The 17280-nt window shown below is 41.4% G+C and overlaps 1 protein-coding gene across 2 annotated transcripts; it reads right to left on the bottom strand.

Annotated features, from left to right (window-relative positions):
• Positions 1 to 896: 896 nt before the first annotated feature.
• LOC146557734 (uncharacterized) lies at positions 897 to 12633 on the bottom strand. 2 transcript variants are annotated; one of them, XM_085246769.1, is made up of 4 exons: positions 12472 to 12633; positions 9286 to 9525; positions 7743 to 7945; positions 897 to 5034 (listed from the first exon to the last, which is right to left on the bottom strand). In XM_085246769.1, the coding sequence occupies exons 2-4, from the start codon at positions 9500 to 9502 to the stop codon at positions 4918 to 4920; spliced, it is 537 nt and encodes a 178-aa protein (XP_085102895.1). In that variant the 5' UTR covers positions 9503 to 9525; positions 12472 to 12633; the 3' UTR covers positions 897 to 4917. The 2 variants fall into 2 exon arrangements, with proteins under 2 accessions (XP_085102895.1, XP_085102894.1); XM_085246768.1 differs by lacking the exon at positions 12472 to 12633 and having other exon boundaries at positions 9286 to 9781.
• Between the last annotated feature and the right edge of the window lie 4647 nt (positions 12634 to 17280).

Raw genomic sequence — 17280 nt, 5'->3', positions numbered from 1 at the left:
TAGTTAGCCTAAAATAAAGATATAACAGTAGCTCTGGGTACTTTAAATACACTGGGAAGTTCACCAATAAGTTTTAATCTCAAAATCATACTAAGCAGATGTGAGGGTGTCTTGCAATGTGCCTTTGATGCCAATGGTTGTGGTGATCTCCCTGCAGTTGAAAATATCAGCTAGGCACTCTTAATTATTGCAAAATGATCTATCTGGGTCATCAGGACATCTCACATTAACTTTAAAACACGCTAACTAAGTCCAGAATAACCATCTTGGGGTGATACACAACCAATACAAGAAACTTTGGCTGCCACTTGTCATAAATTAACATTTAAAGGAATGCTTAAAACTGAGGCAGATGGTGCCCCAAATGACATACTTATTTTTAAAACTATTAACTCCAGCTCTGGAAACAGTTGCATTTTTAGTGTAGTTTAGTTTTTTCTGTGTTACCCTGAAAACACAAAGAACTCTTTGTACTTATTGTACTATGTGTAGATGGCTTGCAATGCAGTTTATTGTACTGCAGCCCATCCAAGAAGTATATGCTTAGTTTTTTTTTTTTTTGGTGAAAGAAATTCATTTTATTGATATGTTGGCACTGTAATGACTCCTCATAGTGGTTAACATGTTTGCCTCACATCCAAAAGAGTCCTACTTTAAGGTTGACAACCCAGAATAAGGTGGCCAAGAGCTAGTGTACTCCCAATCCCTAGCCCAGATAAATGAGAGGGTTGTCTCAGTAAGGGCACCTATTAACTTCTGTATGATATGTAGCATCTTGCTAGACATACCTCCACCTAGTTTGGATGTGTGTACATTGGTCTTTTCTATCAAATAATGACCAGACAAAGAAAGACAACTTTGGGATGCTTAGTAAAAGAAAGCAAACACAAGTCATGTCAATTATCCATAAAATTTTAATGAAAAAAACAAAAACAAAATGGCAATGTACCCATTTAACAACAAAAGAAATGGAGAGAAATCGTAAGATCTTGTGAGCCAAGCTCTTATGTACAGCATATTGCACTAGAAAAAGAAAAAACCAAAACAAAATATCCCCCATCCTCCGTCAGTGCCTCCATCACACCAATGTCCTGCACTGTTTGAAAAATGTTCAGGAGAAACAGAGCAGTCCCAAAGATAACACAGCCAATGCTTTAACAAAAACTGCTACATCTGGACTGGGTCTCACTTCATAGGACACATGAATGTGAAATCCTTGAGACCACTCTGAACATAAAGAAAGCAATGTAAAGACAACACAAACTCTGTGCACCGAACCGAGCACAGGAGTCTGAAGTAAGTCCCACTGTTCAGTTCATGTATTAAAAGCGATACTGTGGTTTTTCACTCCATTAAATTACATTCAAACCCTTAGGATACAGATTTTTTTTTTTCAGGAATGTTGGACATGCATTTTTACTCCATTTACATATTATCAAAAAAAGCCCTTGAACTGAGAGTGACAGAGCAGACTTGGCAATATCCAAAATCAAAAATGCCTCAACATTGGAAAAAAAAAAAAAAGCATTTGTAGAAAAGCAAAGGTTGTCTTGTTCTAGTTCTTACAAAAAAAAAAAGTGTGGTAAAATTTAGACTTTTTTTTTTATAAAGATAGCAACAATAGCTCAGTCAAATCATGTCTAATGTATAAAAAACACCAAATCACAGCACTTGACAGTAAAGATGTACTCTTTCTTGGATATACATTTTTTTAATAAATTGAAAAATTTTGATATTAAAGACACTGAAGGTCAAACATATAAAACAAATGTTTCACGTGAGTCGAGGTTGCAACAGTGGTTGGTAACAACAGGCTCAGATAAACATCACACCGACTGAGTGGATGCTCTACCCAGCTCACAAAAGAATTCTGGGCACCATGGTGGCTCATTCCTCCTATAAACGTAAACCCCTACTAGACTGCAGATTTGTTTTTGTTTAAAAAAAAAAAAAAGCACAAAAACCCAGACAAGCTAGGCCTATCCAGCATTTTACAGATCTTAAAAAGTTTCAAGCATCTAGAGGGGAAGATCAGCGCAGGAGTAGAAAGAGAGAGGCGCGAAATACAGTATACCGATAAAAATAGTTTTTTTTACAGTGCACATTGATTGCAAACAGTCGTTTCTGATATTGAGAAGGTCTGCATGGTGAAACTCGCCGTTCGTGCTGAGAGATGTCAAAGGTTGAGCCTGTGCCTCGCAAGCTGTTGTGAGAAGTCAAACTGATTTTTTTATTTTTTATTTTATTTTTCTGGAAGTTGATCTCACAGAGCCCAAGTGAAACAGGAGCTGTGACCAGTGACTTTGAGAGATATGCCAAGTGTCGATGGTGAAGATGTGGCAGGTCGGTTACTCACAAGGCACATTTTGTACATTTGATTGTCTGGTTTTCGCATGATTTGTAAAGACTCGCACCGCTGGTGTGAGGACGCACGAGGCACATGGCTTTAGTCCAACCTCCCCACACACAGGCATCAAACACGCAACTGAATGCACCTCAACAATGAGAAGAAAAGGACTGTACACACTGAGATAGCATTTATACAGTAGCACTGGGCAAATATACATAAAATAAATTAGAATAAATTATCTCTCTCTCAAAAAAGCTAAAGGAAACTTTTCTTGTTAAGCGCAGGGAGTAGTTAATGAAAGACAGCAAAAAGCTTTGGACTGAAGACCAAAAAAAAAGTGTCATGGCTATCTGATTTGGCTCAGCGATCAGTGTTTGCAGGAAACGTTTAAATCAAAGACAAAAACCTGACAATCTGAAACACACTTACAGGCTGATGTTGAGTTAAAACTGCTTTGGAGAATGTTTAAAGAAAACCAAGTTTGCTTGTTCGGTGTCGAGTATGACATCAATCAAGATTAACTGGCATCAAGTGAGTGAGTTCTTGGCATCGTGTCCTCATTCAAAAAAAAGTTTTTAGCACAACGCAAGTGTCACAGAATTAACTACTCCCTGAAGAAAAAAAATGAATGAAGAAAAAATCTGACAGTGTCTTCAAAAATCTATATCATGAATCTGCAACAGACTGAGAAAATACAGCAAATGAGTCCTTTTAACTTCATATTTAAAGTCCTTAAAGACTTCATTGACGGAACAGTGGTTGCATTGCTGTAAAATGTGTCACTAAAGTAGCAGGTGTCAAGTGAGGATGTGTAGCGCTTGCCCTGCCCCCAGATGCGTCTCTCGAGCTACTAAAAATGGTTCTTAAACTGTACAGAAGCTGTTCCTACTAAGTGAAGCTGAATGTACCACTGACAGAGATATAATGCGTATTAGCACATCAGGTGCACCTGGAGTGAAATAAAATAAAAATGCATCTCTTTAACGTAACCCAAAAATGTTTCTGTAACAAAGAAGTTTGCAAAGCGGCATGTTCAGGGGAAGTCTGACTGCAAATACTGCTCATTATTGACAGCTGAAAACTTAAAGACGGTTACTGTGTCCACTGGCTTGAATATTGCTCACCCTTTAAAATACTCCCAAAGCGATGGAGCAAAGGGTAAAAACTCAGATTGTCAACCCAGCCAGAGAAATACAACCTGGAATCCTTTTTTTGGGGGGGGAATGATGATTTTTTTTTCCCCAAAGCTTCTCCGCTGTCTGATTGTTTCCGTTTCCCTGATCGTAATCCCATGAGTGAGATTTGTTTGACTTTGTTTGTGCTCATTTGGTTTCGACACGCATCACAAACAGAAATCGTAATCACCGTCACTATGTCAGGTCTTGAAATATTTTCTAGTACACCTAAATTCAAGTATACATGCGTTACAAAAACAGTGTCTGAATCTCCACAGTTTTTGTCGTCACCTCCAGCTTGAGTGGTACTCAGGCGTGTAACGATACCGTTCTGCAAGTGTTCCTTCAGCATGAAAGTTCTTCGGTTTGGTGTGCTCTCTGATGTTTGTCTGCACACTTTTCAAGCAAGCTGCACTCAACGCTGCACTCCGTTTAGTCCAGTAGCTAAAGCATGCTAACACGGTTAGCCTTGAAATGAGCCAAGCACTGTGGCAATATTATTATGCAGGATTAATGTTGTGTTAACTCTCACTACATGTTGAGTTTGTGTTGCACAGCCAATCAACTGATGTCTTCTCAAATTCAATAGCTCTGTCAAATGAAATTGCACTGTTTCCTTTCATGATTTGTTTAAATGAATGACGATCAATCAATCTGTCTACAGCACCAAGTTTCTGTGTACCGTTACGCCCCTCGTGGTACTCGAGATGCAGATGATGTCAGTGAAAGACAGGTTTTTATAGCATCCTATATCTACAAATTTGAATCTGAGCTGACCGACATCGCAGTGATAAATTGCCACAATGTCACAACAACCTTTTTTTTTTTTTTTTTAAATTAGCCGATGTGGAACACTAAAAGGATGAGAAGTTATTTTGGGAGGATAAACAAAAATGTGCCTTGAGTCCTCAAGGTTGAAAGTCAGTATCTTTAGCACACAGAAATGTCCACGTCCACAGTCTGTCACCATCATAGTGGCCTAATCTTAAATGTAATCATTTTTTTAACGATTTACTTGATGCAAAAGACTATGCGCTGTGGCAGGAGAGAATAAGGCATTCCCTGGACTGATGGAGGTCCTTCAAGACTTTAAACACCAAATAAAAGAGCTGTTTACTGTACAAAATAGGTAATCTTACAAATATTTCGAAAATATCTCTTCAAACAGAATGGCTTCTTCTCGGAGAGGCAAAAAACAAACAAACAAACAAAAGCAAGAAAAAAATTGATCAGTCTCCGTCCAGCGGTGACCAGTGTCTTCTTCATCTCATCGTTTTCTACTAGAAAACAAAAATCCAAACCCGTGTTCCATCTTACAGTGCCGTCCAGTCCAGTCCCTCATTTCCTGTTCGGAACGTAAGGGGCTGAGGTGAGGGCCAGGAAGAAGTCCCTTCATCTGTGCTCCCCTCTCAGATGGGGAATGACAGCCTCTCTTGGAAACAAAAAGCCAAACAGGGCCATGGTAAGGCGCATCCAAAAAGGCCGGTTTTGTCTGTGGTGCCTCATAAACTGCAAGGGGACAGACAAAAGAAAAGAAAAGACATGTTGTCAGCCTCAACAAGGTGTATAAAAGCTTCCTGTCATATCAGAATCACAACACTCGACAGTTGTGAAAGTCAATACACACACACACACACTGATTTCAATTGAAAAGGTTTCTGAGGTAAAGCATTGTGAACTGTGGTAAACCCTGTGAGATGAAACCATATGACCGACTAGACTGGATGTTTCCACAACATTAGCTTGTGTCGAGAAAACCTGGCTGTCACACGCATACCAAAGTGCCTTCAATCCCCACCCCCCCAGGAAGTTTCATTCTCCTAACAGAAAATATTTATAATGATTTACTTGGTTTCAAGCGAAAAAGTTGATTGAAATATTAAAAGGTTTTAGCTCCCAGAATCTGACAATCATCCCAGCAGCATTACTTCATCTGCCTTTCAAAGATTTTAGTTGTCCCTCTAATTAAAGATTGCACTGCTGACTTCAATACAAGGAGCTCTAAGTGAAATGCTTTCAAAGAAAGCGTGGCTGCAGCTCAGCACAGCTCTCCTTTAATAGCGCAGTCAGCAAAAAAAATAAAAATGGAAGCAAATTATCAAAACAAAGCAAAGCAAAAATGAAACCGTTCCCTCATATTAAGCAACCGTCTCATTTTCCGTTGGGGTGCTCGTGCCTTGTGGGCTACAGACAGATGAAGGGGTTCTTGCTGCATCCTGAAATCTCCTGTCTCCACCTCCTCGTCTCTAATCCTGCACCGCTCCCTCTGGCATCCTGAACAGGCGCGCTCAGACCTTGCAGCCTGTTGCATAAGCATTCTTGTTGGGCAAACCCCCCACCCCCCCTGCACTCTCTTCACCAAGGTCTCTACCAGGCTAGCAATCAGAGCCAGCCACAGGCTATTTGATGCAGAACTAGCAGACTGAGCTGAACCAGCACTGCTAAATGTAACCCTAATTGTCCTTAATTGCCTTAATTTTACACTGCTGAGCTTATTTAAACACTACCCTTGTGTTTCACATGAAGCTCATCTTTATGCATTCACTCTCGTTGGTAGTGAGGAGTATCGTGTGTTTTGTTCGCCACTTTTAGGGACAATATCTGCGCTCACCTCCCCGTTTCTTCAGTGTAACAAAGGGTTAATTTTTACCCCCTAAGTGACGCCTGAGCATTTAAGCAGCCAGCCACCAAAGTAGTCAAAATTGATGGACAAGACTCAAACCACAAACACAGCGTGCCTCACACTAACAAAAAACCCACACATTGGCCCACACTGGCAACTTCTGCTTGGAGAAGCAAGTGAAAAAGTCTAACAATAGCAGCAGAGATGGTACAGACAAGTGATTGGATATCATACAGGAGCACTTGTGATTATTCCCCCTTTGGAATATTCCTACAACAGCAGTATCTGATCCTGTATGATGAAACCATCTCCAGCGCAGACAGCAGACAGAAAAAGAAAAAAAAAGTCTCTTATCTCTCTGTCACAGAGTTACACACGCAAACCAAAACACACGGAGAAAACACACACGCCGAGGCAGGCAGCGGGACAACTGAGGTATTGTGGGTAGCCGTCATGTTACTGGCTGTGTCTATAAGTGTGTGAGTCAGACTCTATTTTTAGATGAGCATATAAACAGCCGACCGAGTCTACCCAGACACAGACTCGCTTCTAACTCCCATTTGTGACGGTCTCACCTGTCCTTTCTCAAACCTTACACCAAACTCAAAACCGTATACAGCTTTTCTTTTCATCAGAATGCTTCTCCAAATGCATTACCCACACCTTGCTGGCAAAGCAAATCCTCATGGCAGCAGATAAGAAACTTGCCTGTCCCAGTTTATTTGTACTTATTAACTAAGCCCATGAGCAGTCCACTAACTGCTTTGCAAATATTGATGCACAATTAAGTGCTTATCTTGAACTACATGACATGTGTTCACAGATGAGCTTTCCAACTTGAGCCTTGTGTTTGGGAATTTTTTTCCAGTATAAAGAACTTATTAGGAAATAAACCCTAAAGAGTCCTAGTTTCAGGTAACCTTACAAGCAACAAAGCTGATTCTCTTTTAGACAATAAAGAAATTTAGTCACTCCCGCATGAGGTTTCAGTGTTTCAGAAGACAGAGATGCCTCTGACCATAGACTAACAATAAACAAAAACACTGAAATGGGTTGTTTATATAGATATCTATTTATAATCTCCTTCTTGGTTTTTTCCTTTCGTGAAGTTGCTAAATCACGGCTTAATAGTCATTTAAGAGTTTTCGTTTTCTCGAGAAAGTGTCTGAATGACTGTTCGGGCTATTTTTAGCCGATGTGGGCTGCAGTAATTTAAGCTGGCAAAACTTCTCCCTTTTACCCAAAGAGCGAGCCACAAATTGGCACAACTTAGCTGTAATTAGTGTCTCTAATCAAGGACACATGTATAAAATTTAAAAAAAAAAAAAAAAAGGTAACACAATATAGTCTGAGTTTTAGCAGCTGTTTAGAACTGCTGTTCCCTGCTGTCGCTAGATCTCACTGGCACGCACAAACTGTGGTTCAACAACCTAATTGAGCATTTAGATATTATTCACTTCTTCTTTTGTGTAATGTAAGTTAAATGATGTTCAGAGAGTCTCTACAAGTTATGCCTGGAAATGGATTTGAGTTGCCGGTGTTTGAAGGTAAGGGTTGCTATGGATCTGCTTCGCCACTCGGGAGCGAGGCTTACCAGTTCAACGTGATCCTGTTGGAACTTGTCTCCAATTTCCCGTAGTTTACGACCAACTTGCACCTCAACACTCAGCTCCTCGGGTCTCTCTGCCACGCTGTCAATGTCTTCCCCTCTGTCCTCTTCCTCCTCCTCTTCAATATCTCCCCGGTCTTCCATGGGCTCAAAGTGAACAGGAAAATGCAAACGCAATCCGGCGTAGCCTAAAAGGAAAACATCAAGCTTCTTAGCACTTCAGTTGTTGCTAGGTTTTTTAAAAATGGTGAGAAGTTGTGGTCAGTGTTACTGCCAAGATCCCTACATAAGTAATATAAGCAGTTTTTGATTTGAGTAGGTAGTAGTTTCAGTTCAGTAAAACTGCTAATGTTTTGCTTATGAAGTTAAACTAGGCAGTTAAAAAAAACGGGAAAAAAAGAAACCTTTTGAAACCGAGGTTTACTATCTTGTTTACTATTAGTGGCCTCAAACACAGTTGTGTCTGACTCGCCTACGCAAATATACAATATAAATATGATGCTATAATAGTCTGTAAAACTAAAACAGGTTTTTATCAGATCGTCTCATGACTGGGCAAATTACAAAGTACATGAAGTACAAGTGAAGAGTTCATAATCAAGAAAAGTGAGCAAGAGTGACGGCAGGTGGAAAACACCTTATTAAATCAACAAGATCCTCAGTGATCCGCCGCCTCTTTCTGGGTCGTGTCACTGAGTTTACTCACTGCCTGACAACACGTTTTCCTACAGTCGTGCCACTTGAAGAAAAACAATTTTTTTTAATGTTATCATGTGTGCAGAACGCTGTGACATTTCGCCCTAACAGAACAACGCAATATCTTTAAGAAACACTGTGTGGAGCGATGGCATAAAGCCAAGTGCATGACATCCATTACATTGAATGACAAGGTAATAACAGTCAGTGGTGTTTATGCATTGATGACTTTAAGGCGGAACAATAGGCACCTCTCAAGCACTGATACCGAGTCAACAAGCAAACAACATTCTACTTCAGCGTCTGTTTAATTCACTTATCATGATGTCATACTGATTTGATTAGATGTTGGAAAAAACTATTGGATTAAAACTGAGGCACATATTAACACTGGTATGTCGCTTTACGTGCTTTACAATTATTGTTGTCTATTTTTATCTTTTAAAGAAATGATCATTTAAGATCCAAAGTAAAACAAAACTGGATCTTCTGTAATAACCACTGATCAAATTCAGATTCATTTTTTTCTTCGCATTATGTCACAAGCATATGCCTAATACTGTACTGAAGACAGTTACATAGAGAGTTAGTCTTATGAATATTATAGCACAAAGGGATCTCACAGAACTGATTTCTAGGCTTATCTGTTTTGCAGTGGTATTTTTAAATAGCATTTTGTTTGTCTCATGCTCCAAGCTTTGCATCTCCTCATACAGCACCCCTGACGAGAAACCCAAGAGATAAAATAAACTGCTTGTAGTCCAAAGTTAAACTGCATTGTTTCTAAAGCTACAAGCCCGCATAACCTTCAACAGGCTCACCCCCTCCTTACCGTGAAACGGTAGGCAAGGCTGCCGTTGTAAGCTGCAGGGCAGCGTGTTGACGCTGTTGTTGCTGTGGCTCTGCGACGTGGACATGGCGGCGGTGACGGCGGCGAGGGCCTGTCCGGCTGCGATCTGTGCGACTCGGTCTTCGTGTTTGACACCCCTAAAGGGAGTTCCCCACAGTTGCGAGATGGGCTGTGACATATCCTCCTCCTCATCATCCATCCGACGCCTCAGCGGTAAACTTCCTGCAGAGAAAGAAGAAAGGTACATCAAACTTTTCGAATGAGATCAACCGGCATTTGTGCGCACAAGTGTTTTGCTAGTGTAAATACAAAATGTTTCAGCAGGATTAGGTTTGACTCTTGGCTATGTTTACGAGCCATGGCGTGCAGGTAATTTGGGTGTGATTTGTTTTAAAACAAAAACAAAAATTGCCAAATGTCCCACTGCTGTCAGTGGCAACTTTGCCCTCTGGCAGATGGGCATGCATTGCACCCTATCTGTATTAAATGGAAATAAATCATTAGTCATTATAATCTGCATTAAGAGGCTTATGTTGCACGTGGTAATACTGAAAACAAACAAGCAGCGATGGCTCGGTCAGAAGAAAAGACCGATCTGTAAACGTATGTGTAAAAGAAAAATAAACATACAACCGCCAACTGTATAACCTTGTTTTTATTGCAGTGATGATTAATAAGAGGAAACAAATGTATGGAAACACCCTATATAGGGGGACCCAGTGGGCGGCTAAAGACGTTACACCAGAGCTGCTACCCTCCTGCAGCACATTTTGCCAAGCTGTTCCTCACAATATGCCAAATTGTAATTGAGTGCCAAAAGATCCACAGCAGAGGCTTCCCCCCACCCCTCTCCATCAGAATTACTTTAATCTGAAGAGTGTGCCTCACAGAAGAGCACTGTCAGGGAATTCAATTCTACTCCTCCATATTAAGACCTTTACTTCATGTTCCAGCTCACTCAACCACTGGATAGCCGCCTGTCCACACTGTTAACCTGCGCTGCACAGAGGGCAGAGTGTGAGGGAGACCACAGTGAAACCACTGTTCAGGGTAGACTGTTTTGCGCCACATACAGTGAGTGAGATAACGAGTTTCACTCCATCCTCAAATATGCCTCCTGAACACATACGCTCACGCTCTCTTCCTTGTTGGCAACACGCCAGTCTGAACTACTGTTATATCATTTTGTCAAGGGTGGCTGTCTTTTCCCTTTGTTGTGTAAGTGGAGACAAACAGGCTGAGTTGTCGTATGCAAAAAGTTGAAACTGGATACACTGGTATTGTGTTTACTGAGCGAGGCGGCCGCAGCCATATAGCTCTCTTTGCATGATGTCATATCACATGGAGTCAAACAAGGAAACTGCATCTTTAACTGCAGTGGAAAAACACCGTCACTTTGTCTCATCCGATTGTTTACTGGCAGAGGAAAACAGAATTATTGACCAACAACACACCCCCCCCCCCCCCCCAAAAAAAGGAAAAAAAAACATTTAACAGGGAAATTTGTCAATTCACTTGTGCTTTAATACAGCTACAAACTGCTCAACTCTGTGCCAACATCTCCTCCAGACCAGTTAAGCAGTACATTAATTAATGTTATGCAAGCAGCAAGTTTCACTGAGCTCAAATGTGCGCTTGTGTATCAACTGCATTGCAAGCCCTGTCTTGAATTTCCACTGGCAGTCATCATGAGGGCTGGCAGCATTACCATACTGTCAGACACATAAAAAAATAAAAACAAAACCCCAAACATAGACAGGGAAATACACAGACTAGAGGCAGACCCACACAAACACACACACAAACACACACTGCCTGGGGGCTGCAGGGAGGCCTGGCAGCCACCACAGTGCTGGTCAAAAGTCTCAAAGCTCCAGTAGAAAGTGGCTCCCTCTGCTGCACCATCTGTGCACGGGCTCTGCTCAATGCAAAGCTGGGACTTGGGGAGCACGAACACTGAACTCGACTGCTATGCGACCTGCTGCTTTCATGCAACTAGGAGTGCTGGATGCATGGTCTGGTTAAAATAAAACCTATTAAAATGGGAAAAAAAATAGGAAAAGAGTAGTCTGGTGTTTATTATTTTTTTATTTAATGACCTACTTTTTTCATTTTTTGCAGTTTTTCTGGTGATCTACGTTTGGTTTTGTCATGTGGAAGTTAACACCTGGGGTGCAAGTGCGATAAAACTGCACAAAAATAATCGACTTTAACCGACATTTACGTCAAGGAGGTTCAGCTCGACCACAAGGACTCGACAGAGGACCGCCGGCAATCTACTGCGATTTATCCACATCAGAAGGACCATATTCCGGGCAGCTCAGAGCGTAAACACGCCGAGCTCGAGCGCTTGCGTGTTTACGCATCTAGAAAACTCGCAACCATCGCATCTCCTACCTTGAGAAGCTTGACAAAACATCACGCACAAAACGACCATTGACAAACGCAGATAAAGTTGACTTTAGATCAATGCATTTTTGTTATGTAAATCAGTTAGAGACAACTTACTTTAGTCTTTGGTCTTACTTTACTTTAGTGTTAAAAAAAATAAAATAAAATAAAACCGAAAACGCACGACATCTAACTAGTTGTATTAAAGAATAAACCAGGACCGCGTTTATTTGTATTCCTACTATTGCTCCAATTATCCGGCGCTGACACGTCCTCCCGAGAAATAAAACCATTTAAAACAAACTTGAAAAGCGTCTAAAAAGACGCCAGTCACGTTGCCTTACACACAAAACCACTTACTTTTAGCGTCCGCAGTCATTCGCCGGTAATAAACCTTCGCTAAATTACATGTAATATGCGAACAATAACGCCTGTCGCTTGTCAAACACCGGGAGCAACCAGGAGCCCGGGACGTGGGGAAAGCACGCGCGAGAGGTGACAAATTCAACCCGTCACTGTCCCCTCTTCACCGAGTCCGTTAAAGAAAACAAGACAAGGAAGTCTGGCTAGCATAGAGAGACGGACAGAAACACATGTAGAAGCGCTCACTGCCACACGCCAGCCACCTGACAGGTCCGCTCCTCCCGTCGCTGCCCGGGCATGCCCGAGCTGCCCGCACATTTGTTGATAAACTCCCACAAACAGGCGGCACGCGACAGCTCAGCGCGCGCAGATAGACTCGTTCTCCAAATCAGAACAACCGGGCGTTACACTCACCGCCAATATACGCGTTTTCCGTTGTGATCGGTGGTATCTTGACAATTTGCTGTTATCTTGTTTCCTACAGATTGCTGTGATGAGCCTCGGTACCTTCCTCGCATTACAACTACTCATGAATGTTTGCTGACTAGAGTGAGGGGTTGTTTTTTTCTGTGTCAAAAAAAAAAAAAAAAAAAAAGACGGGAGAAGGGGCGGATCCGCCCCCCGGACCCGCCCCTTCTTAATAATGTGAAAGGACCAGAGTCAGCCTGTTTATGCAAACATAATACATCGAGAGGATATGCTTTAGATATCACTTTTTAGCGTGTGAGTAGTGGTAAAGAAGCATTACATTTTAATCAAGTCCAAGTAGTAACGGCAGCCTTTGAAAATATTCAAGTAAATTATTTATTTATTTTTTGTTGTTTGGTTTTCGATGTTATACCTGATACGGATTAGTGCATTTCTGACATAAACTCATATTATAAGCTATACGCAAAATCTCAGGAGGAAAAGGCACATGAATGAAGCCTTTTGAGTTACTTCAGTAATTATAAAAAAAAGCTATTTAGGTGCAAAGCTAATTTACATTTAGTTGTTTTTTTTTCTTTTGTTGCATGGTTTGTCGAAATGAATAATAATAATAATAATAACATAATAATAACCACAATAAAAGGTGACTGGCCCTTTAAGAGAACAGCCCTCTTGCTGAACACAAGCTGGTGACTAGCTGCAAACCAATCAGCGGGTTTGTTTTGGTCACGCCTTCTCCTCCGTGTATCTTGACACGTGGAGGGCAAAAAAAAGAAAAAAAAACCGCAAACCGAAATCCGACATGTGACTGCTTTCAGCGCTCTGCTCAGCTGATTGGGAGCTGCTGCTATAGAGTGGATGTACCCACCCAATTGCTGGGGTCCATATGACGATGAGCTGTGTACTGTCAAGGCAACAAACAGACTCGCAGATGGCACGTATGGATCTCAGTGAAATACAAAAATACAGTAGTATCAAATGTATGTCAGCCTCATATGATCTATCACATTGGAGTAGTTTTGTATTGAAATGTGTCATTTTTAAAGAGACACAAGTGTCTGCTTTATACCTTCTGCATATATCATAGTTACTTGTAACATGTTGATTTTACAGAATAGTCTGCATGATGACTTCTTTTGTACTTTTTACAACAGGATTCAAATGCCTCTAATGCCTTCCTTCCTTGACAACAATGGATTGAAATAACCATAGAGCCCTTTTCAGTCCATCCCCTGAAGGCACCCGTAGTGTCCTCCACTGATGAATGCACAGTGACACTGGTATAAACAGCAACAAGGACTGTTGACCCCCATTGCAGGGTGGGGGCATGCCTACGCATGGCATCACTCAAAAGATGAAGAGGGGAGAGAAAAAAAAGTACAGTGAAAACCAGTCTGCTAAAAGGGGTTGCTGAGTGCAAAACAGCTAAGCAAGAAAACCGAGACTTTTTGATCATCTTGTGAGTCAGATTTCCCCCCAAGAGACCATTTCTGGATGACAACAGATGCTGTGGCTTTTGCGTACAGTCCTGGTCAGCCTGTGCACAATGTTATGTTTTCACACTGTCCTGCCCCTTTGTTGTGCAGCTGCTTACGTGTGAATTTCTCAACTATTCACAAAATTCCCATGCAGACTTGCTGAGAAGAACTAGCAAACAACCGCGCCTCCGCCTTGTTTAAGCTGCAGTTTGACAACTCCCAACCCCCCACTCACACCAACTCCCTTTCACAAATCCTTGCAGTGAAAGGGACCCCACCCAAAATTTAAAGAAAAAAAAAAGAGCGAGATAAGATGGTGGTTGTTTTTGCTCTCTCTCTCTCTCCCTGTCTCTGAGTCCATGTTTTTTAACCTCAGTAAATCCCATCAGTTGTCAATCAGTGAACATTCAAGCAGACTGCAATGGCATAGATGATGATAACATCTGAACCATTTCTCTCCAAATCCCATCTCCTGACAGTTGTGAATTAAATCTGTACAAGGTCTTACAATACCAACCACATTGAGTTGTACAATTTAAATTGCATTAAAGTTTATTTCAGCGGCACAGAATAGTCTTTATGAATTCAATGACCCAACAAGGTCATGAAAATGAAAATAATTACTTATGAATGCTTAATTAGGGCACTGAAAAGTAAAAAAGTCACATCTCTCTCTCTCTCTCTCTTTTTTTACAGTTTGATGTGGGTGCAAAAATTTAGTATTTGAAAAACAAAGAAATCCAATCGCCCATAAGCACTTCATCACTCAGAAAAAAAAAATTACCCTCACGTTATCAACAACTAATTAGTGTTTCCAAACAATAGCTCCAAGATCTGTGCATTTCAGTCACAGTCAAATCTTTCTGCCAGAGGACTCTTGGGTATACGACAGCTTTTCATCAGTTAAACTGTGGTTTGGTTGGAGTCTTGTTGTTCTTTTGAACACAGAGCTGTTAACCACATTTGTTTTGCAAATCAGATTTTTTTTTCTCTCTCCCTCTGTTTTGGCAGAGAACGTAACATGACGCGCTGTCAGTGCGACAGATTCAGAAACACAAACCTTGTGTATTGTGCAATCTCATCTACTGTTTTAAGTCATTTGCTTCTATTTTGCTTTCAAGTGCTCCGCATGAGACCCTTTTGAAGTGGGAAAACAGCCTTTGTGTCTGAGCTGAACTCAGAACTTGTCATCTAAACTCAAACTTCCACTGCCTCTAATGTGTCAGCTGCGGTGGCAGACGACGTGTCCCAGCCCATTTTTGTCGGAGCAATTTCTCCCTGCGAGGCAGTCAAAAATTCTCTACAGTGAGTTATTTCTGACTACGTGCTGCCAGCCGAGGTGATAAGACCGCTGAATGTTGAAATTTTTCAAAGTTCGCTGCATAATGATACAATTTGCTTTGTGGCTTTTTCGCTAATGGTACCTGGCATACAGACACTTTGTCTTCGATCTTCAATCCTTTCTGCGCCCAAACAACTCCATCATTGTTTGTGCTTGTACCAGTATGCACTTTCACATCCCAATTTCACGCTTTCGATCCCCTTGCTATTCAATTATCTGCTTAAACCCCTGTTTTTCACATAAATTGATTGTGAAACAAGCGAAAGAGATGCCAAGGTTTTTTTTGCATGTTATTGGAAAGCTTCACCCCCCCCCACTCCGCCCTCATATTCCCTCCGCCTATTCTGTCAACACCTCTTGATTTTAACCGCAGGTACAGCAGGGGCCCAGTGAATGAATGCTGCTCTCTCAGGGTTCATCCAAAGGTAACACATTTGAAGCCCAGAACCGCCCGAGGGAAAAACACTTCCCTGACGATTATGTGGATTTTGACATGACTTTCATGTCCTGGAGTAAATGTAATCCTATACATAAGGACTACCTGGGAAGGCTTGAGGGTGAAAATGAACTGTTGCATTGTGTCTTTCAATTTGTCGTCCCGTACTCCAGCTGCAATGGCAAGTTTGTGGTTAATGAACACTTAATGATTACTGAGTGGCAGCAGCAGTCGCAGCTCAGGTGGTAAACAAACCATTTGTCAGGCAGAGTGGCAGAGCGATGACACCTGTGCAACATCCAAAACAATTCTTGCATCCAATTTGCAGGTGTCCCTGCACTAGTGCTCGGTAGCAGATTATTGCTGTCACGCTATTGTTGTGTGGTGTACTTATTGCTACCCACAATTTTTTTAAATGTTTTAATTCAACGGTGAACAAATTATGACACTCGTCAAAACACCTAGAAGTAGGTACCCCCAAAAAGTTGATTCTGTTCACTGGACGTAGCGTTTTCAGTGAGAGAAACATTTTGTCACTCATCCAAGGGACATCTTCATTCTCAGCTGACTGCAGGTTTCGCCAACCTTATAAACCACACATTTGCCTATTGACTGAAATTGACAAACAATGGGCTGTGAGGTTAGTTTCTGTGATGTCGGAAACCTCAGCGTTTCTCCCACTGAAAACGCTACATCCAGATGAACTGAATTAAGGTTTTCGGATTTCCTTACTTCTATGATAGAGCATGCATCAAGACATTAGATGTAAGAAGTCAAAAGAAACTGGACTTATTATGTCTTGACCAATCAAGTGGAGGTCTAGCTGTGAACTAGATGTCTAGATATAGACATCATCTTTCCATCCACATGACCCAAAAAACTGTTATAAAACTACACCAGCTGGGGTGTGAGGTTTCTTTAGCAGTAAAAAGCTGCTAACTGAGTTTTGATTTACATGCAACTTTAAAGTGTCATGTATAGAAATGTAGGAAGTGTGTAACCTATTTTTGGACCTTGAAAAGATAACTTGTTGTATTTTGCAGGAGAATGAAGTGCATGCGCTTGCTGCTCTCCGCTTTAATTCTTGGAACTCTGTGCGCACTCAAGAGGCAATAATGGGATTTTGGGAAGTCCATGTCAGATGTGATGAGCTGCTTCCCGCAGCCCCCTGCGCAGAGGAGTTCAGGGGGTGGGGGAGATAACAAAGTGGTGAAAGAGATGTGTGAGCTGTTCTTTTTATAAGGTGGGGCACTCCGAGCTTTTCTGCAAGGCATTAATCTTGTTACCTCATTGGCATGCTTGACAAAAGTTCAGGTGTCACTGTACAAGCTGTACAGCGGCATTTGCTTCTGCAGCTCTTCGTCCCTGCTTTTATATGGATCCTCTTCAGAGATGTCCCACAGTTTTCTAAATACTTCACTGGCTGCTAAAGTGCTGGTAGGTAGGTGCTGTGCAGCGGATTAAAAAAAAGAAAGCAACGATAAATCATTGAAGGAAGGAGACATGGATGGAAATAGAGTTGGAGTTGGTCTTGTTTC

The sequence above is a fragment of the Mchenga conophoros genome, linkage group LG15 (assembly GCF_057382185.1).
Source record: "Mchenga conophoros isolate Kocher_MC1m ecotype Shallow Benthic linkage group LG15, M_conophoros_male_GT1.1, whole genome shotgun sequence".
Lineage (NCBI taxonomy): Eukaryota > Metazoa > Chordata > Actinopteri > Cichliformes > Cichlidae > Mchenga > Mchenga conophoros.
The sequence above is the reverse complement of the archived record's forward strand: the minus strand, read 5'-3'. Positions and strand labels throughout refer to the sequence as shown.

What these genes read in the sequence shown, in the direction of transcription:
- LOC146557734 (XM_085246768.1), bottom strand. Translation starts at nt 9,550, where the DNA reads ATGTACCTTTCTTCTTTCTCTGCAGGAAGTTTACCGCTGAGGCGTCGG. An exon ending in GCCTTGCCTACCGTTTCACG is followed by an intron (nt 7,946 to 9,285) that starts GTAAGGAGGGGG and finishes TTTTCCTTTTAG; the next exon opens with GCTACGCCGGATTGCGTTTG. An exon ending in AACAGGATCACGTTGAACTG is followed by an intron (nt 5,035 to 7,742) that starts GTAAGCCTCGCT and finishes GTCCCCTTGCAG; the next exon opens with TTTATGAGGCACCACAGACA.